General features: G+C 42.9%; 2 protein-coding genes across 3 annotated transcripts in view; both read left to right on the forward strand.

Moving 5' to 3' along the window:
- Positions 1-2340, forward strand: part of PPP4R3A (protein phosphatase 4 regulatory subunit 3A) — a 40792-nt gene extending 38452 nt beyond the window's left edge. Inside the window, exon 15 of the mRNA XM_039712621.1 lies at positions 1454-2340. Within this exon, the coding sequence (XP_039568555.1) occupies positions 1454-1567 (114 nt within the window). The 3' untranslated portion in view covers positions 1568-2340. The remainder of the gene's footprint in view (positions 1-1453) is intronic.
- A 10290-nt stretch (positions 2341-12630) lies between these two features.
- CCDC88C (coiled-coil domain containing 88C) overlaps positions 12631-22194 on the forward strand; it is a 96161-nt gene continuing 86597 nt past the window's right edge. For both annotated transcript variants that reach the window (XM_039712618.1, XM_039712620.1), the window contains exons 1-3: positions 12631-12763; positions 12865-12965; positions 20369-20477. In XM_039712618.1, the coding sequence (XP_039568552.1) occupies positions 12704-12763; positions 12865-12965; positions 20369-20477 (270 nt within the window). In that variant the 5' untranslated portion in view covers positions 12631-12703. The remainder of the gene's footprint in view (positions 12764-12864; positions 12966-20368; positions 20478-22194) is intronic.

Below are 22194 nucleotides of genomic sequence, written 5' to 3' on the forward strand. Positions count from 1 at the left end.
CTAAAAGGTGTGGTATGTTTGTCAGTTGTCAGATAGTCTTGGAATAGCACTGATTCATCCTTGTTTTGTAATGCTACCGTACTGCTTGTTCACCTAACTTCTAGTGAAGGTGAATGGGGGATTTAGGGTTTGGGGTTTTTTTCTTACTCCGCATGGCTTCAGAGTTTGTATTTGGATTGCATTCTCTGGAAAACACCTGGGTCAGAAGAGTTTGGCTGATGGAAGAAGCTAAGGACACTTCCTCTAAATCGTTCTGTGGAAGAAACTCCTTGAATAACCTAAGAGTTAGTCAAGTGCTTTTTAAAAGGGACGGAATTGGCTTGCAAATCCATTCAGTCTATTAGAGGTTTTTCTCTCTCAGACAGTGTAATTCTTTGAGTCTGAAATGGAGTCTTAACATATGGAATATATTGGATGCACTATTGACTCCACAAATTTTCAAGTAGTGGTGACAAAAGAAAAATGTTCAGGTTACAAAAGGGAGCATGCAGTGCACTGAAAAGCACTCCTGGGTTCCGGCAGAAGGTATCTTCTTTCAGAGTGAAACATGCCAATCACAAACTAGAAACAGTGTTGAAATGGGGTTTTTCGTTAATTACCTGATGTTGCTTTAGGTGTAGTGTACTCAGTGTTACGTGTATGTGATTGCACAGAATATGTGTAATTGTTTTTCAAGTTGTATTTTGGTATACAGTTGACTGAAATGTTCTGGTTTGGGTGTCCATTATTAGGCACCTGAATAAGTAATAGGACCTTTGAGTAAAGTATTTGATGCTTCAGATATTGCAACACAGTATAGTTAGGGGAAGTTTCAGAAGTTCATGTTGCTTCTTCAAAGGTCCAGAGTTGCCAAATCTTAAATTTGTAGGTATTTGCAGTACAATAGAGTTTTTAATGATACTAGATACATTTTCATTTTCAGCTGACAAGTTATTTAAACTTTGTAACCTGTACACATAATTAAATTATATTATTTTTAAAAATTCTTAATCACTACTCACTTTAACTTTTGTGAAGACAAACTGTGTTTTAAAAGTATCATAATTCAAAAATTGAAATTGAAGGTATTCTGCATTTGTTTTTGAAGTGCTTCCAGATTGCTCAGTGTAGTCAGCTGTGCTCAGTAAAAATAAACTGTGTCTTTACACATGGAGCTGCAGTGACACTTAGCAAAATCATGTAGATTATTTGCTTTATTTAAATTTCAGCTGGCAATATTTCCAGATAGAAAAATAAAACCCCATTTTGAATTTATTAATTTAGACATGTCTCAGATAATGTCATTTTCATTCATATTGAAGGATTTCTTTTTGTTCTGAATTATTTTATTCAAAACCTTCTGAACCAGTGTGCTTATGGCAGTATTCTGTGCAAATATCGTGTTACAATGCAGTCATGAATAATCAATGTACAAACTTTCTCTTAATTGTAATAATTGGGTTTGTCTTTGTAGGGAGGCCTCGTTGGGCTTGTAGATTATCCTGATGATGATGAAGAGGATGATGAAGATGAAGATAAAGAGGAAACTTTACCTTTGTCAAAGAAAGCAAAGCTTGAGTCATCATAATGGCAACTGCTGAAGAATATTACCAGTTGGGGAAGGATTTTTTTCCAAAAACAAAACAAACCCACAGCAAAGCAGCAATCTTTTGTGAATTACTGTGTATGACACAGATCAACCTATACAAATGGATTTCTGCCAATCAAGTGCCAATTCAAAGGAGCAGAAGAAGGAGAAATACTTCATTTAGGGGAAAGACTTATGCCTTTGAGCTCTCCAGCTTGGACCACATGTTGCCCTTTTCTCAGGGAAGGAAATGGAAAACAAAACAAAACAAAAAAAAGAAAAATTTAAAAAAAAAAGAAAAAAAAGCCAACAGGGCAGGAGTTTTGTTAGTGGAACTCTGGATTGGCTGGTCAGTTGCTACAATCAGAATATGCTTTCTTGGACCATGTATGAGACTTCTGAAGAAAAGGCAGGTTTTGCCATAATTCTTCACTAGTTAAGAATGCCAGCAGTTTCTTTGTATAAAAGAGACCTGCCTTTGAAATGATACATTCTGAACATTTTACTCGAGCTACAACAGGTTTTAAAAACCTCTGCGGGGGAGGGCCGAATATAAAGTTTCCTCTTTTTTTTTAAATCTGTTCCCTTTGCCCTTTAAACTGCAGAAATTTTTTTTTTGAGGTGGGGGATTTGTTTGTCCCTTCTTGATTAAAGATTGAGTGGAATTCTAGATGTGGTCACTTTTGTGTCATAATTTTTTTTTGCCCCCCTGAGTGTATGCTTAGTTGTTGAGTATATATTTGGGACCATTAAAATTTTTTGATGTAATATAATCTCACTGTTGTGCTGGTACCTGTTTCACACTGTGTAATTTTGTTCTGCATCACAGTTCTTAATATGTTGAGGATTTTATGGAAGATGGTATCATTTTTATTGGAGAAAAAATCTTGCAACAATGTGCATAAAAGCAATACTATTTTGTGACTAAATATTTTATATTAAATTTTACAGCAGCACCTGTTGAGAGAAAAATCAGGGAAATAGGATGAAATTTTAAAAATTAAACCTGTAGATAGGAAATTAGTATTCCAAAGAGACTGAAATTTTATAATGCAGAACAGTGATGGTAACTAACTCACCAAAATGCAAGATGAATGAATTAGGAATACCAATATACTGGCTCATTTGACTTAGAAAAATAAAAAAGAAATAATTAAAGCTGAAGGAAAACAGCATTAGTGGTATTTTTTAAAAATCTCTGATTCCCTTTGGAATACCAGTTTTCATGAATAAAAGATGGCTGTAGAATAAACTCTTTACAAGGGCACCATCTTTTGAAATTTATTCTAATACTCAGTTGAAAGACAGCAATTAACTTGGTCTAAATCAATGACCACCTTCTTTTCCCTTTTCCCAGAAGTCTAAGTAATACTAATTTGAAATCAGGCATTATATCCTGCTTCCTTACAGAAGATGGCTTTGCACAGCAGTGCTTCCTGTGAAGGCTTGTTTATTCAGTTCCTTTCTTACATCTGTTTTCAAGAGCTGATTTCCTTTTGGGCATTCAAAGCACTGGTGTTGCAACAATTATGATGTTTAATACATAAATGTATCAATACAGGTAGAAATATGAGAAATGAGAATCTGAGGCAGATCACAGGTGATCACACACAAGGGTGATGAGCACTTTGTTTCTGAACATTGTAGATGGCGTGGCAGGTTCTGTGCCAGCCACAAGAGGCAAAGTTTCAGTGGTTGGCCTTTGTGAGTACATACCAGCCAGTTTGGATTTAAATAAAAGTGTGCATTAGGGAGAAATTATTAGCCATCTTTTCCTCAAAGAGTTCATTTGTGATCACTTTCTGAGGTTGAGTTTGTACAGTGTATTTGAAGTGGCTGTGATAGAGCAATTCTCAGCAGTTTTACAGAGGTCAGGAGTCACTACACACATGGTCACTACAGGATTAGACACGATCTGCTTCTGCAGGCTGAGTCCCCATGCTGTTGCAACAAACTGTCTGAAACTTGATTTTTGCAACTTTGGTGTCAGAGCAGACATAGTGACAAGGAAATCTGCAATTTTGCAGGTTTTCTTAATTAGTCAGAACCTAAATCCAGCTCAAGCTGTCAAACTTTCTTGAGCATAAAGCTCTCAAAATTCATCCATACAGTCATCTGCAAGTCTTCCAGGCTCTGTCTCAGGAAGTCAAAATCATTCTTCTGAGTTGGTCAAAGGAACACTTTTCTTAAAGATTTTTTCTGTTCCATGAGCAATCGAGTGCTTGAATCTTGTGATGTTTGATGCTGCAGTCTTCCAGACTTTTGGATACTTTCGTCATACTTGTAAGAATCTTGGATTTTGAAACATTACATTTAACAGAAGTATTATGCTGAAGTTACTGGGCTTGGTCAAAATAATAATGAAATCAGGAATTTTTTAAAGTTTTTATATTTTTCTGAAGCTCTAAAAGACTTGTAAAACATTAGGCTGCACATCCTTTAATGCTGTCTAACTTGTGGTTATCTAATGCTCATAGCCTGACAGGACATGTCTGCACTGATATAATATATTCATGGGAGTTGGAAGTAGATGAATGGTAGGTATACTCTTGCTCACTGGCGTTCATTTTTGTATTTGTGGAAATCCTGAAATGTATTTTAGGGGAAAAAATACTGAGATTGCAAGAGGTGATAGATAATTTTATTTTAAAAAGAGTGGGTTTGAGTTTATAGGTGGAAGAAATGATGTTAGGAAGCTGTATCTGTTCTAGATCTTTCTTTGGGCTGATTTTTAAAACCATTTGTCCTCATCCAAGAGACCTGCATATATATTGTACTAAGCATGACTCAGTCATCTTAATTGCATTTTTACTGTGTCCTGAAGTATGGTTTACTGAAGGGCAAACCCTTCAGTATTTACAGACAAGGGCCAGGGTGTTTGAATCATCCATGCAGGCCCCTCTCTTCCTTCAGTGGCTGAAAGACTTGATGCTGATTCCTTGGATGAACTTCCAAGCTTTGAGCCTAGACTTACTGGGAATACCAGACAGAATGTGTATGAACTATCTGGTGCCTCAAGGAACCCACACACTAATGAAAGTAATTCCAGGTGATCTGGAATATTTCCAGATTTTCTTCTCATGTGTGCAGTGTGTGGCTGTATTTGGGTTAACAGTGCACATCAGCATAAAAAGAGATCTCCTGATGCATGAAGGTGCAAGGATCTAAAGCCTGGTGTATCTAAACAGTGAGTTGTCTCTAGAATGTGCTGTCTGTAATGTGCCTGCTTGGCAACAAAGATCAGGCCATTCATTCATTCATTCATTCATTCATTCATTCATCTCTCATGGCCCACCCAGGTGAGGCATCATGTTGTCATGGAATTAAATGCCAAGTTGGCCCAATCCTTTTAATGTGCTATGGATGGAACTGTTCAGATTGGGTTTGCCTGTGTTTTTCCATCCCTGCAGAGATGTTTAATTGGAGAAGTGATGGGGCTCTTGTTCTCATGTTGCTGCTGTTCTCTCTCGTGGTGCTGTTAGGCAAGCAGCTGCCTTTTCAGCCCAGCACAGTGAAGTTGGGTGCCTTGCTAAATGATGTTTCCTGGCATCTGCAGAGTGGCCACTGAAGCTCAGCCTTGCCCCTCTCAACCATTCTACAGCTGCAGAGGCATCGTGGAGCAGTGCTGTGGATGCCAGAGCAGCACTGCAGTTCCCTGCCAGAGCAGCACTGTGGATGCCAGACCAGCACTGCATTCCCCTGCCAGAACAGCACTGTGGATGCCAGAGCAGCACTGCAGTTCCGCTGCCTTGAGGACATCAACTCCCACTCCAGGTGAGTTGTGAAAGCAGGAGATGAGATGGGGCACCCACAGCCTGTGTGTAAAACCAAACAAGCATTCAAAGAGAAGTTGCCGTAACTGAAGAGAAGTTGTCCCTGTGTCCATGTTCTCTACTACTCTCTCTTTTTGGAGTCCAGAAGAAATGAAAGAATATATAGCTCATAGTTCAGTTCAGAAAGGAGGCAAGGCATGTGGGCATGCTGCAGATACAGGAAAACCTCCTGTGAGAGGGCCTGTAGTGCCCACCTTCAATTGGAGCCATAATTGAATGTCTTAATTCATGTGAGGGAGACATAACTTACTGTATTTAAGGTTTGTCTTGTACAGAGCCAGGAGCTGGATTCAACTTTTGTGGGTCCCTTCCAGCCTGTGATATTCTGTGGTTGTGTTCTATGGTTCTCTCCTACGATTTTCATCAGTGCCTGGCTACCTGATGAGCTTGTAGATTTGATTTGATATTGCTCCAGTGGCAACCATATTCACTGGAGTATGAGTCTTGTGAGGGTTTAATATAAATTATAGAACAATTGAAAGCTTAAATGAACCCCTGTGGACTGCTGGGGGGAAAAAAGGCAATTAAAAAAGGGAGGGGGAAGATGCCATCTTCTGTATGCCAACTGTATTTATGAACAATGCAAAAATAATACATAAACCAGGGGGTAATGTTAAAAAAGCAGAATGCTACTGGCAAATGATTGAAATAGCCACTGATTTACAGTGAGCACAGACCTGTACCCTTGGCCTTGCTGTGCACTGTAGAATGTCCCAGGGATGTACAGTATCTGTCTCAGGACTCTGAAATGGCTCCATGGGAACAACATTAGTGTTAGTGGTTTAGGTTGAGATCTGGAAATCCTCTGGCACAGGGTGGAACTAGGCTTACAAAATGTACGTCTGTAATACAGAAGGAGGATCATTTGGGCTGAATAGCACTGATCTAAGCAAGTGCATAAAGATACTGTAGGTAGGCTGCCCACCTGAGAGGGCTCAGCAACATTCCCTGGCCACATGTACCAGTGTGGGTTAGCATTCCTTCTGGAAGTACACACATCCCAGAGCCCATACTCCCAGGTTTTTAGACAAGGCTAATACTTTCTCTTGTGTCTGGCACCTTTGTAAAATGACCTTTGTCGTTTTACAGATCAAAAATGACCTACTGACCTTTTTAAAATATATAGCAGAGTATGGCATGGGACTGATGTAGAGAGGCTGTACCACTACAAAGTGCCTGATTCTCTCTGTGCTTTTTGGATACCCCAGCTGCTGTACATCAAATAGTGATAGAACTGAGTTATGCTAATTGGTAATCTGCCTACAGGTCTTGTATCAGTGCAAAGACAGGTAGGAGATGTGAATAGCCAAGTTAAAAAATGGGGTTTGAACGGTATTGTCAGCACAGTAGAGTCCTTGTGTGCTCTGCAGTGAGTCTGCAGTCACTCACTCCAGCATCTGTGAAACACCAGTGTTATAATGCAAATAATAAAGCATCTGTAATTAAAAAAGTTCACTTCTAAGTGAATAAGTCAAGTCCATGTGATTTAAAGTCAGTTTCGGTCCACACTGACCTTCTCTAAATAATATTAAATTTTTATATAATTCAGCTAGACTTAAAGTCACCTTCTGTGTTCTGCACATTAAATCAGTGCACATGATACATAAAGTACTGACCACCAATTTTTACCATAATTTTGGGGTGATAATAGTGTGGGGTCGGGTAGGTAGGCTGCCCACCTGAGAGGCTCAGCAACATTCCCTGGCCACATGTACCAGTGTGGGTTAGCATTCCTTCTGTGTTCTGCACATTAAATCAGCGCACATGATACATAAAGTACTGACCACCAATTTTTACCATAATCTTTCCAAACAACTATAACTAACTCTATTACTGGACAACCTTAGTTTTGTGCCTTCTGTCACAACCCCTCAAAACTGGAATATTTAATTAGTTCCTCAGATTCTTCCCATATCTATGACTCTTGCACACAAAAGTGAATTCGGGGTGCTATTTGAGCAGGTAGCAGGGACTCAAATTTCCTCATTGCCATATTGTTCACTGTTCCAAGGAATGGCTCTGCCCTTAGTAGGTGTCAGAGGTGGTGGTGCCTGCCCTGCTGCCATCTCTCTCCCTGCTGAGGCTTTGTTAACTTCTCCCTGGAGTGTTTTCCTTCCACGTGAATTTACACTTTCCTTCAACTCTAGCCAGCCTAAGTATTTCCCAAAGCTGCTTATAAAACTTTTGGCTGTGCTTGCCTATTATTTTTACCTTACCCCCACTGTCATCAATATAGATATTGATGCACTCTTGTAAACTAAAGTGGCAAAACAGCAGTCTGAAAACCTAAAATTCCCAGAAGTGCTGGACCTTCAAAATCATATTCTGTTTTTATAAGGACATTTGGTAGTTATGATTGATAAGAATTGGTACTTATGATTTCAAATATTTTTAATATTAATAAAACATAATAAAAATATGTTCTATTTAGTACATTTTAGTTTGTTCTGTTTTCTGTGCTTCCCTATTTTTTCCTTTAAAGCAGTCAACATCAGTTCCTAGTGTGGTCCTACTGGTTCTTTTTCTTGTCTCATGATTCCCAGTTGGTGCTGCTGATGTAGTTCTTTTCTTCAAAGCAAAAGAAACTGAGAAACTCACATGTCAATCTTCTGCCTGGGGTATGTTCCCTGCCCTGATGAGAACACAAGGTTTTTGGGTAAGGTGCCCAAGTGTTTACACCATTATTCTCTTCAGTAATCACCTTCTCAACCTGTTGTGTCTTTAAAGCCTGCAAGACACCTTCCCCTTGCTGCTGCTGCTGCTTCTGAGGACATTTTTCCTGGTTTGCTGAAGTTTCCACCTTGCTGTGTCTCCTGAGCTCACTGCATTAGATCACCAGGATCAGCCTTTGCTTTTAGCACCTCTTTAGGTGGTGAATCTAACTAAAATGAATTTATTCTCTCTTCTTGCAGGCCCATGGGCATTCCTCCACTGCTGTGACACTCATTGCCTCTCTGAAGGGTTCAAGTCAAGGAGGTTATGTCACCATTTTGTGTTTGCCTGGGATGTTGAGTACTCCTACCTTGCTTTCAAGTTCATGCAAAGAGCCATAAACCGCTGGTGCCCCTTCATCTCCTCTCCATATCTTTTGCTTGTATTAACTTTATTGTTTGCCTTGTGTATTTGACTCTATTTATTTTCTATGGACTCTGAGGTTTATGAGATATTTATTCTGCCCAAACTCTCTCTCTTTGTATTTTAGATTCTGTGTTATGTTAGTCTCTTCAGGAGCCTAAGCAGCTGGCATACATTTCAGCACTGAACAAACATGTGCTGAAGGTTAATTCTAATTTTTTTTTCTGGGAGTTTCTCTCTGAATGCTTCAGATACCAGCCATAGACTGTAAATCACCGGCATCCCCTCCTCCCTGCCCCCGCATCCAGATTGATCCAAGGCGGATTAGCAAATGATTCTAGGGTTTTGTTTGTGTTTTGGTAACACATACAGGTTTGTTTCTTTTTACTCTCATCCAAATTTCTTTACCACTTTTGTCTAAACAAACCAAACAATATTGAAAACAGCATTTCAGAATCGAATATTGCAAGGACCAAAGCTATCTTCCGACCACCTTTTCTCCTGGCACACATTGTTTACAACTCCAGAGTCTACTTAAAGCAAACTTGCTCCATAGCTGAGAAGTTGGTTGATGAACAGTCAAGTCATATTTACAAGAAAGCTGCTTAACGACAGTCCCAAGCAAAAGAGGAGAAAAAAGCTCTTTCCTCATTACCATGAGTTTAACTCTTGTATTGTAACCTCATGAATTCTGTTATTCCCATCCCTCAGCAACTTACACTTCAGACAGCAGATGAATGGTGGAGCTTTGTTGATGGTTGTACTCGTTGCTAGGGGACAGTCTGAGGGGGGTGAATCATGCCATTTACAGTCAGCCTAAAGGAACATTTGGAAATGTTTGTGCTTAGAGAGTTCCCTCTAGTCTGTCCTTGGAAATCGAGTGCTTTGTGGCTGTGAAAACTGCTTTAGAAATAGACATGATGATAAGGAAGGCATTAAACACACTGGTGTCTTTAGTAGCTTGTAGCTATGTAGGTATCTTAAATCACAGTTCTGGTGCTTTTTAGTTGTTTGATAGTTATGTTTTTAGTTAAAAGCTGACCATGTGAAATAGTATCAAATCAAAATTATTGCAAGTCACTTAAATACAACAAATTGTCATCATTGCTGTACTGTAAGAAGCATGATTTCTAAATGCAATTGCTTGTACATGTCTGGATCTGAACTTTCTTGGATATAGTCGTTGGTATTGGTTTTTATTTTATCTGCTCTGGGAAGGCGGCAGTTAAAGGCACCATCAGAAAGGAGAACTTGACCTGTAGGTGAGGTTTTACTCGATACATCTTCGGCGGAACACAAGGTGGGTGAATAAAAGCGCTCCCACTATAAATGCTGAGCCACAGTTCGGAGAGGCCGTGGAGGAAGCGCACACCCAGCTGGGGCTGACAGCTATGGCACAGAATTACCGAGGGGAACCCCTCCGCACGCATTCTGGGGGCTCGTAGCCACGGTATGTGTTTTGCCCCAGCGGGCAGCCTGCCCTCCGCACCCCGCGTCCAGGGCTGCTCTCGGCGGAGCTCCGGGCGAGCCCGGGCTTGTCCGTGCCCGGGGCAGCCGCGCTCCTGCGGCTCGGGGCCGCGGAACCTGGCGGCTGCCCGGCCCTCCGCAACAGCGCAGCCCCCTGCCCCCTGCGCCTTGAAGCGCTTTATCGGTACTTTCCAGACCACAGCAGCGCTCCCAGCGCGCTTCAAAGCCAGCAAAGGGTTATTGCTCGCGGCTGCTCTGCTTTCGGCATCCGACCGGAGCCGCGGCCGCTCCCCGCGGGGCCGCCAGAGGGCGCCCGGCCCCCGCGTTCCCGACCCCATCCCCGATCCCATTCCCGACCCCATCTCCGATCCCATCCCTGATCCCATTCCCGATCCCATCCCCGATCCCATTCCCGACCCCATCCCCGATCCCATTCCGGCCCCATCCCTGATCCCATCCCCGGTCCCATTCCCGACCCCTGCCCGTCCTGCTGCTGCACCCGCCTCCATACTGCCCGAGGCCAAATGTTCCCTGTAACACAGGGAGCCACCTTGAGTAACGCGTGAGCATTTGGCAGCTAACAGCATCCCCGGGAACGTTTCCTGGGTAAGAAATGTGGTTTTTATAACCGTGCTCCGTGATGAGCCCTCCCTTTCAATTGTCTTATTGCTGACCACACCTGGATCGGACTATGCAGCTGTTGCTTCTTTTCAGGAGTCTGTCCTACAAAGGAGTTGCATCCAAGTTGTGAAAAGTGGGGAAGCATTCTTGCATCTGTTTTCTGCTTTCTGTGAATAGGTCTATATCGTTTAATAAGGTGTTTTGCTTTTCATTCTGTTGACTAACACATATGTTGCAAGCACTGCAGTAAATACTTCGAAAATTCATTTAATGAAATCTTTCCACAAGACAGGAAATCATAAGGGTTCAAGAAATCAAAGTATGGCAGTCCGTCTCTCTGGAGTGTTGAGAAACTATTAACCATTCTTTTTCTCTCTATGGCTGTGACCCTCAAAAGCATACTGATTTCTCTAACCAACTACAACAGTTGGTTGGCTTGCAAAGCTTACTTCTTTTCAGGTCCTGAAATGACTGGAGTACATGACTCACATAGTAAAGGGTTAATGTAACCACTTGTGCCCTCCTGGTACATCCTCTCAAGAAACTGAAAACAAATTGCAATTCACCTGAGCGGGAGTTATCCATCCTTGTCTAAAATGAGGATCCTCATGAAGCAGATCATGAAACCCGATCTTTATTGGGACAAACAGGCCTCTACAATGAACACCAGGGTCTATCATTTAGTAATAGCTTGCTTGCAAACTGCTCTGGTCCCTCAGGCACAACAACAGATGTCTTTCCCTCAGCCGATGCACAAGAACACATGTACCCAACCCCTCACCAAAAACACGTATCAAAGGTAGGTGGTTAATAAAAACCAGAATTTCAGATGTCTCATCTGAGTGTGCAAGATCCAAAATTTATTTTGTGAGTTCAGTATGATGGAACAAGAAACAGGCAGAACGCACTAAGAAGTGGCTGATGCACAGACTGATAAATACCAGAGACAAACGATTACATGTGTGAAAAGCAGAGCAAACTGTCAAACAGAAACCCTGCCACAACCAAGCCCACTATGCCACACCGTACATTACACTGTTCAGCTTCAAGGCTGAATTATTTCTCTTCAAGTTCTGAGCCTGCGATAAATAAACCAGGATTCCCTGGCACTATTAATTTTCCTAACTAAAGACGAGATAAATTGTGCAGGAAAACGCTGGCCCCGGCGGGCGCTGTGGCGGAGGGGCCCGGCCCCGCGGCCCCACCTGCCGCGGCTCCGGCCGAGCGGCAGCGACACAGCCCCTGCTCGCCTTGCTCCGAGTGTTCCCCGTCCTTCTTTCAGCTGCACCAAGGGGTTTACGCGGCACGTCTGCAAGCGCCCCCGAGAAGTACTTTGCGGGGAATTCAGTGCTTTTTAAAGCGGAAACTTCGGACCCGCGCGTTCCCGCTCGGCGCTGGCGCCGTTCCCAGCGGAGGAGGGCGCGGCGCCGGGCGGCTCCCGGCAGGTACAGCCGCCCCCGGCGCGGCCCCGCGGGCGAGTTAGCTCTCGAGGCCGCGCATCACCCCGGTTACCGCGGCAGGGCACTGCGGCCGCCCCCGCCGGGCGGGCAGAGGCCGCAGCCGCTCTCGCAGCCGCGTGCGGGCGATGCCCCGACCCCACACCGCGGCCCGCCCCCGGGGCAGCCGCCCATTGGCCGGCCCCGGGCCCCTCCGCCCCTCCCATTGGCCGCGGCCGCTGCCCGTCACGCCGCCGCCGCCGCCCGGGTCTAATTGCCGGGGCTCGGGCGCGCCCCGCCACAGGTACCGGGCTGGCCGGAGCGGAGCGGCTGCGGGGCGCTCCTAGCTGTCCCGGCGGAGGTCCGCGCTTTCGCTCCCGATTCCCGGGCATTCGCCGTGGTGGCTGAACTCTCTCTCCTCTTCTCTCTCGGCGTGGCACGCTCTTGCCTGGGGAACCTCTTTCGCAGCCGCGGAGCGAGCTCGGCGGGGTAGACCGGCCTGTTGCCGTCGGAAGGAGGGACCGCGGCGAGCGGCCCCGCGTGTGCCCCGGCGCGGGGCGGGGGAGCGATGAGCCGCGCATTGTTTGCCCTGTAGGCAGCGCCCGGCGGGCAGCGGGGCGGCGGGCCATGGGCTCCGCGCCTTTGTCTCCCGAGTGAGCCAGCCCCGCGCCCGCAGCTCCCGCCGCCGCCCGAGCCCCGGCGACATGGACGTGACCGTCTCCGAGCTCCTGGAGCTCTTCCTGCAGAGCCCCTTGGTGACATGGGTGAGCAGAGCGGGGCGGCGGGGGGCGAGGGGCAGCCCTGTCCTGCCGGGGGTGGCTGGCTCCGGCCGCCATCCCCAACCGTGCTGTCCTTCCTCCGGCAGGTGAAAACCTTCGGGGACCTGGGGAGCGGGGACCAGGACAACCTCGGCGTCTACATGGACCTGGTGGATGGCGTCGTCCTGAACAAAATCATGTTGCAAATGTGAGTGGGGTCGGGGGGCGGCAGGCGTGAGGGGGAAGCGCCGTGCCCCTCGGGCTCCGGCCCGGAGCTTCCCTCGGGCGGGGCGGCCTGCGGCCGGAGCGATTCCCATTGTGATTGCTCTTGGAAATTAACAGAAAACACTGGGGGAAAACAACTCCGAGCTAATCCCGGTCCGGTGTTCTTTAGCTTGATTTTCTAATTTTTTTTGCGTGCTATGTGTGTGGTTTTAATTTTTTTTTCCTCCCAGTTGTCTTAGTCAGGGTTACAGTGGAAGGTGTGTGGCAGTACAAAGAAGGAAATGAAAGTGCAGTATCAAATAAAGTTTTACTGGGAGGATTTCATCTGAACTTTGTCTGCTCTTGCGTAAACTTCGATATGAAATCCATAATTTAGTGTTAGTGCTACCTCTTTCCGGCGGCACTGTAAGGCCATGTGTTGAGGGAACTTAGAAATTGGTTAAGAGATGGAGTGCTGAAAACACCCTAACATCGCATTGAATTGTCGTTGGGACTTGTGCTGTGTCTTTAACCACATCCTTTCCTGTTGCTGATCTACTGTGCTACATGCAGAGCCTGACTGTTTTCTCTTTTCTCTGTATTTTATTTTAAATATTCTGAAATTCATCTTGGAGAGAGTTTGTAGGGACAAGTGTGTGGCTTTCGGGGGAGGAGAGTTTGGAAGTCACTCAGTTTTGGCAGTGTGCTCTTTTAAGTGACTGAAATAAATTGAAAGTCAGTGGTTTGCAGTGTTAGTCCAAGCATTTAAATGAAGAATTCATGTTAGAATCCTTTAAAATCTTGAGAAATAACACTAAATCTGACAATCAGTGCCTCACCCACTCAGATTGTCAAGTTTTGTTATCTTCTGGTACGTGGCTGCTCCATGTGAGAAGGTAATAAAATTTTCTTCTGATTTGATGTTATTGGGAGTGAATATTGTGAACTGGAGCTTAAATATTGAAGCTGGTGAAAATCTATGATTCAGAACAGAACCCAGATCAGCCAGCACATGGAGATAACAAACTAGTGGTGTAAACTAGCAAGGGTAGAAGTCTCTTGTAAAAAGAAGGCGTAATTGCCAGCATTTTTAAAGGAATAATTGCACTTTAAAAATATTATTTTCTGCAAATTAGAGTCTCAATATGAAGGTTTAGGTCCAGGCTGTAGCTTTTTAAGGTGTGAGAAATTAAATTTTGATTCCTGACCAATGTGTTTGGCACAGAGATGACCAACCTACTATCAAAGAACAGCAGCTGTGTTGGCTGCATGTTTAACTAAACAACGCTGTTATCTAATAAGTTTATATAATTATATGTGCAATTGTCATCTTATTTCAAAACAAGAAAATTTAACCAAGTAATAATTAATCATAAATGTATGAAGTGATGTGGCTTTTGAATGACTGTGGCATTTTTTGGAGAGTTTTATTAGGTGGTGTGTGTAAACTTAAATATTTGCAATTGGTCATTGAGCTATGTCTAAGGAGTTAAACTCGGGGAGCAACTGAACAATGATCTGGGGACAAGGAGATAATTCTAAGATCTCATGGAAATAAGGAAGATAAGCGTACAGGCTGGCTGGGTGCAGTGTGACACTAGTTGGCATTTTGTCTCATCTCTTGTGGTTGTGAGAGGTGCCCTGGCATGTTTATGAGTTTTAAGCTATCAGGTGGGTAAGTTGGTGGGGCTTTGATTTTTCTTTGTTTTTTCCCCTACGAACATCTCTGGCAGTGGTGTCTCAGAAAGCGAAGTGTTGGAGGCATGAGTGCTGTGGAGTAGGAAACTGTCCCATTATGCACAATCAAGCCTTTCCTCCCCCTCTTTTAGGCAGCTTCTAATGTTGACTAAAGAGCTTGAAACCAAAAGCTTTGTACTGAAACAAAAATCTTTGTACTACAATCAGGCCTTGCCTCCCCCTCTTTTCGGCAGCTTTAGCAGTGCTTCTAATGGTGACTAAAGAGCTTGAAACCAAAAGCTTTGTACTGAAACAAAAATCTTTGTACTCCCAAGATTGTTTAATGTAGGAAGGATTGCAGTTTTATTTAGGTCAGTGTATCCTGACCTAGCAAGGCACTCAGGAGAGGTGCTGACTGACCTTTACTTTTCCCTGATTTTAACTTTTGAAATTGCAATGCAATTGCTGCTTACATGTAAGTCAGGCAAGTCTTGCAAGGCATGTTTCTGCCCCACAAGGCTTTCAGAATAAAAAAATGTGTTTTTTAAAAATTCTTGCTCATCAGTTTTTTTAAGTCCTGGTTCCTGAAGATGGCTTTCAGTGCTTGGCTGGAGATTTCTTCCTGCTAAAAGCCTATTAATGAGGGCCTTTAATAAAGCTGGAATTGAATTTGCCATGCCATGATAGTGTTGATTGCTTGAAAGCACAGATGCAGGCATGCACACACATGTAGAGAGTAGGGGGTGGCAGAGTGAAAGAGCTGGACTCCTCATGTGGGCAGTTTCCTCATTACTTGTGTTTATTTCACTTAGAATTTTTTTTTCCTGCTTGCCTGATTACTAGAACAGAAATAACAGGGGCATGTGAGCTTGCATCTAAACCCCAGGTGTGATGCATTACTTTGTTGCAAATCAAGCTGTTTCTTTCAGTAAAGATTTTGAAAGCCAGATTCTGGGGAAATTCATTACTAAAAATACAACACTTCTGCCCTGCAGCAAAGCAGATTTTAATTCAGGAGATGAAAAAGACAGGTGGATCTGTGAAGAAATCCAGATACACCTGTTGAGTGGAGATTTGTGAGTAAAAGTAAGGCTTTATCTGCTTGAGTCATGGGGGGGCTGTTTGAGTTCTGTTAGCCCCTAATTGCTGTTGTAATACTTTGGGTTTTGGTGGAGAAGATCCCAGCTGCTTTGTATTGCAGTGTCAATGTTTTTTAGGTGGTGGGTTCATCTCAACAAGGCAGCTGTGTCACCAGAGAGATATGTGACAGCTATCTACTGCTTTTCCAGCCTGCCAGCTCCCTGCTGGCTTTGTGACAGGAGGTGAAAATAGGGCTGTGCCTTAACTTCATGCTCTTCAGAAATGAAGTGCCCCTGGGAATGCCAGCCCAGAATAAAATGTGGTTTGCTCAGGCTTGCCAAATGTAGCCATGGCACAAGGGCAGAGGAGGGGAACCTGGCCTGGGCTTAGGCAGGCTGTGGTCTGTAGGACACCAGCTGTTGGGCTGTGCTGGTGATCCCTTTGCTTACTAGTGATCTCTAAAACAAGCCAGACTGTTTCTAAGAAAGCTGGGCATTGTTTGATTCTCAGTAGGGGCACCTCATTTAAATGAGTAAATTTAGTAGCAAGAGTCAGATAGCAGTGTTTGGTTTCCCCAAATTTTTTAGATTTTAAAACAAGATAAATTATTTTTCGAATAATTCTGTTGTAAATGAATGGTTTCCTTTGCCTGTGTCCTACTCAAGTGTGTATCCCAACCTGATTGTGCACGAAGGACGAGGTTGATTTTTGCAGACTTGCAGTACTGGCTGAATGCTCTGCATACAAAAATGTTGATCTTCAAAGTGGAAATGCTGTGTTTCAAGCTTGTGTTGCTGATGGATTTATTTGTATCAGGTTAATGATATTCTCTGCAGACGTACTTTAAAGAACTTTTTTCAGATGGCTGTGTGGCACTTCCTGGTATGAAATTAGCACGTGGTGGCACTGCAATGACTGCCTTCAGTGTTACAATTGCAGCTGCGGCATAATATCTACAAGCATAAGCAAATATTTGCCTCATTTAACTTCCCAAATAAGATTTCCTGTAAGAAATTACATGGAGGTTTATGCAGGCACATAAGTGTTTTCATGTTGGCTTGTTGTAATTATTCTCATTGAAAATAGACTAATTTCCTGTAAGAAATTACGTGGAGGTTTATGCAGGCACATAAGTTTTCATGTTGGCTTGTTGTAATTATTCTCATTGAAAATAGACTGCTCTCCTGTCAAAACATTTAGCAAACAGGAATGTCTGTTAGGAATACTGCTGATAATGCTGTTTGTGTTAAAATCCTGTTACAACAACACAATAATAGGTTTCCCCATTTCAATTGCTGTCGTGGTTTGTGGAACCGTTGATCTGTTGTCTTTAATTCAGACCATGTGACAGGAACAGCCACGTTGTGAGTGCCTGCTCCTCGTGGTTTGTAGCAAATGACACAAAAAAAGATGTGTTAGAGATGTGCATCTGCTTAATTTAAAATTTTAGAATGCTGTGTAGAGGTGCATGTTCCCACCATTTTCTAGGCAATTTGGAATCTGCCAGCCTTAGTAGCATCTCAGGTAGAAGAAGGAGTTAGACTAGCCCCAGCGTGATGTATTTTTGGTTAGTGCCTTGCCTGCAGAGTGAAGTGCTGCAGGATGCTGGGCCAGTTCCTTCTGGCATCTCATAACCCTTGGGCCTGGCTTGAGGACTTTCCCCTTGCTCATCAAAACAGCTTGTCAGAAATTGTAAGAATGGGATTGTCATTTTGGATTTCAAAATTTAATTTTTTTTTAATGGTTACTTTTATGACTTGAGGAATTGCATCATCATGCACTTGTGTTGGTGGCCCCATGCCTGCTGAACCTGAACTTGTCACTTGATCTGTGCCTCCTGACCCTTCCTTTCCTCTCTGTTCCTAGAAGACTTGAGCATGTAAGAGTCAGACAACTTCTTTAAAATGTTCGGGTATATAGTGAGGTTTGAGACTTTCTGTTTATTTGGCTTGGGTGGGTTTTTACTGGTTTGTGGAGTACTTCCCTAAGTCACACCTCAGCCATGCTGTCTCAGTCTTATTTAGGTAGCTTTTTTGATCTTGAGAAGTAGGCGGTTTAAAAAAAATAAATAAATGTAGTTTTCATTATATTTGTGTGTTGGGCAAAGACCAAACATCAAAGGACTGAAAAGGCATCTGAGGTGGTGTTCAGGGATTTTTTCAGATAAATCCAGACATGAATTTGTTTAGGTTACCTGGTTAGTGTTGCCAAAAACAAAAACCAACCCAAAGAAACCTCTCTTTAATTTTCAAGAGCTTCTGTCTATAAAATTCATGCTGAACAAATTTCACTATACAGGCAAGGGCTATAATGTTCAAAGTGTAGTACCAACAGCCCTGTCTTCTTCAGAGTAGGATCGTCTTTAGGCACAGAAAGAAGAGACGGGATCTTGCTTGTTGAGGAGGCATTGCTCCATTTTCCTGTGAAGACAATAAGCTCTGTGGCAGTCCGAAGTGTAGGCTGAGCTGGACTTCCACATCTTGTTCAGAGGGTCCTCTCTGAAGTAAGCCGAGGTGCTGTGTGAAGCTGGTTACACAATGCGTTCAGAAAACATGTTTTTGAGCTATATTCTATTTTCAGAAAAGCTTTTAACTTTTTTTGTGATGGAGAAGTGGCAGGAGTGCCAGAGCTATGCTGCAGCTTGGCTGGAGGTTAAGAGGACCCTGAGGTCAGTGGCATTAAGGGCTCTTGGAGCAATCAATTACCCTTAACGAAGATGATAGGATAAAAGCTCTGGAATTGCTCCCGAGGGCCTGGTCCTGCTAGTGCTTAAGTTCATGTAACGCAGTCTCCACTGTGCAAGAATGAGCAGATCTTGTCTAGGAAGTAGTTGTTCTGTGTCTTGTGTGCCTTTAAAAACATCATCCAAGTCCCGCAGTTCCACTGCTGCAGCTGTTGAAGAAATAGTGGTGTGGCTGGTGTCCTGTGTTTTGTGGATTTTTGCCCCATTTTGTGCAGTTCTGGGAAGGATTGTGGAGTAGTGACTGCTAGCCAGTCAAAGATGTCAATTCCTGGCCACAAACCTGGGAATGCTGCCAGACAGTGACCAGTGGTGTGGCAGTGTCCTGCCTGCGTGAGCTTTCATGTGGAAATGAGAACTGTAGGCTGACCCTTCTCTTTGGCCAGCTTCTCTTTACTGAATGTTTCTAACCTTTTAGCTTCCCATTTTGTTGTCATGGCCTTGCTTAAAAAAGCTGTGTCCAGCTTCCTTTGAGGTACAGTGTCCCCTCAGAGTGTACTGAAGGCAGGGTGCTGTCTGAGCTCAAGCCTAGGCTGCATTTATTCTTCTCCCTCCATGAGGGCCCACTGTCAAAGTGTTACAAGTATGGCTTCTGGACTCCTGTATCTGAGCAGCAGTAACATGGAATACTCACTACAGATTTCACTTTAAAAGCTTGTTGCAATTGCCTCTTTTTGTTCATTCTGTCGTAATTTATTACAGTATAAATGTGTATACTAAGTCCCTTGCTGCTGGAAAGGCTGTGTAGTGTCTTGCTAGTTTATGCCAGTATAGTTTATGCTAGTATATACCATCTGCTTAAATGCATGTGCATAAACACTGTGTCTGATGTTACCTGCTGTCAAGGCAGTTTCTCTCATCTCTGGAATATCTATGTGTTTTTTCATACTTATTCTCATAGCACTGCTTTCACTCAAGAGGTACTCTGGACTGGTTGTGCATTTTGAAAAAGAACTAGACATATTTATGTAAACTCTTTGATGTACTTATGTAACCATTGGCAGATATATTTTAAAAATAAATATTGGATCAGTTCCTCTTTTATTTCCTTGTCAACGCCTGAGTTCAATAGTTGGCCCTGGAAGAGCTGTGAATGGCTTAATTAACAGCCAGAACAGAGCTCTGGGAGGCAGGTGTTTGGATTGTGTAGGAGTCTGCTGATAAGAGTCATTATTAGAGGACAAACGCAAATCTTTCATCTCTGCTATTGGCAGATAAAGATTTTCAGGTTCCATGTTTTTTTCAAAATCGCAGAGTGAGTGTAGGGAGATGATCCGAAGGTGTACATTTATATGAAACGATTTATAGCTTTTTTTTCTGTCTTATTTTTTATTTTAGAAATAAAATTGCTTTGGGTACAATTTTGATTTGTTTTTAAAATCAAACAAAAACGTAGTATGTGTATGAGAGATCTAGTAAGATGATAATGGGGGTAATAAGTGCTGCTACTTCTTTTCTTTCACTTCAGTTTTAGGATACATCTGGTCTTTGAAGTTTTTACAATGATCACCAATCAAGTACTAATACCCTTTTCTTGTTACAAAACTCCAAAGCTGAGGAAAGCATGATATTATTTTCTAGACTTGCTTTTACTTGGATAAGGAAAACCCCTATTATCAGAGACTGCTTTGATTTAGCTTGCACAAACTAGATATGCTCTTTATTCAGGGAAATATGGGTAAAAAAGGAAGCTGACCAGAAGTACTGTGTGGGTTGCAGTAAGATACTTAGTGACATGCAGGAAATATTTTCAACTTACACATTGGTGCAGAGATAATGAGCTTATTCTATCATGAATTAATGCTTATGTACTCTGTATAATTGTCAGTGTATTCATAAATGTGCTATTGAGGTGTTAAGTCTTAACACCAGTTTAATTAGTAATATTTTATTTTCTTCCTTTTTAATAGAGATCCTCGACCAACCAACCAACGTGTCAACAAGCATGTAAATAATGATACCTATCTTCGGGTTCAAAACCTGACCATCTTGATCAGAAACATTAAGACTTACTATCAGGTGAGATTTCTGCTCTCTGCTCATTAATCTGTGGTAACTGCTGTACTGTTTTAGCTAGTGTAGGGGCTGGGGGCTCAAAGAAGCTTGCTACAGGAAATGGAGAGGAAATTGTGTTTGTGTAAAAGTACTTTCAGCCATGCTTTTTCTTCTGAAAATGACAATATGGTTATCTTTGTCTATTCCTCATGGCCAGAGGCTGCTTCCTTGCCTTCCTCTTTTTTTTTTTCTTTGAAGAAGTTGTTGTCCTCAAAGACTGTCAGCATTCGGAAATGTATGTACTAAAAGGGCTGTTTTGTGGTAGGGTTGTGTGTGTGAAGGGGTTTGCTGAAATGGAAGTAGTATTTCTAGGTATAAGACTCTTTTAAAACAGGAAACCTATTCTTAAAGGGGCTGCTAGAAAATAAAATATTGATCAAGAAATGTTTTTAACACTAGAATATAAATATTGAATTGATAGGAAAAATAAGTCTGTGCTTAGCTTGAAAGTAGACTTCTTACACTCTGTATTTTGATGTTCAAGCAGTTGTTTGTTCAGAACTCCTCTAAGAGAGCAAAGTGCAGGAATGACTGCAGTCTCACACTGCACTTGTTGGGTGTCATTCTTGAGCTGTCAGTGTTCCTCTACTGTAACAGTGCTCCCCTAAAGCTAGACTGGTGACAGCTGAGCACTTTTGTAGAGTTATGAGCATATTGGCTGCTGCTGGAGAGCCAGAACATGAACTCTGTTACTCTAAATAGAACTTCTGTATGCACACTGTTGTGTATATTTGGACTTCTTATTGAGGAGGTAACTGTTCTACTGTTTCCTTCTACGTGTCTTTTGCCAGATTTGAATGCTGTGCAGGATATAAACCAGAATGAAGCCATTTAGGATTGTTAAGATGCTTCTGTGTGTCTCAACAAGCCAGCTAAACTGTAGGAGTTGATGCCAGTGTTTACCCTGGACACTTCATCTTTTTTGTATATATAGAAGAGACGGTGTATTGGTTTTGTCTTCAAAATACAGAAGATATGTATGGTGCCTTTTCATTCCATTCTCTTCCAAAGTTTGCCTACTGCTCTTCCATGTGATTGCCACAACTCTGCTCCTGGACTTGTCTAGGGAAGTCTGAAAGAGAGACACTTGTGAAAAATGATAAAGTCAGATGGGCTGTGTGACTCATCTGGGCAAGTTCCAGCAGCCTGCTAGGAAAACCAAGTAACTCAGGTTTGAGATGGTGTAGGGGAGGGTGTCATGTATTTCTGAAGATAACTGATCTGTGTCTCTTGTTGAGATCTGGAGATGCTGGTGCAATGTGATGTCATTACTGAGACTTGTGATTTCTGAGGGGTAATTCCATTTGGTCAAAACTAGAGGCTGAAGTTCTGGGTTTAGTGGGTTAGTTTTTCGTTTTGTCTTGTTGCTGTTGGTTTCTGTAATTCAGTAAATAGTTTAAATGTATATGGAGTCTACAAGAGAGACTAGTCCTAACCTTCTTTCTCCTTGCCCCCACAAGAGTTACTGTCTGAGAGTCTGGTGTTTCAGGTGTTGAAACTTTCACTCATGAGCTTTTTTTTCTTTTGCCTTTTCCCCCCCCACCCTTCTTTCTTGAAGCTGATACTCTGACCTCTTTTGAAAGTACCTGGAGCAAGATCAGAGTCAGGAAAGAAGAAAAGTGATTCAGAGTCATGTGTTACGTTGCTTGTTGACCTAGCTGTTGAGCTAATCCAATAAAGC

Source organism: Passer montanus, unplaced genomic scaffold (genome assembly GCF_014805655.1).
Source record: "Passer montanus isolate IOZ18808 unplaced genomic scaffold, ASM1480565v1 scaffold27, whole genome shotgun sequence".
Lineage (NCBI taxonomy): Eukaryota > Metazoa > Chordata > Aves > Passeriformes > Passeridae > Passer > Passer montanus.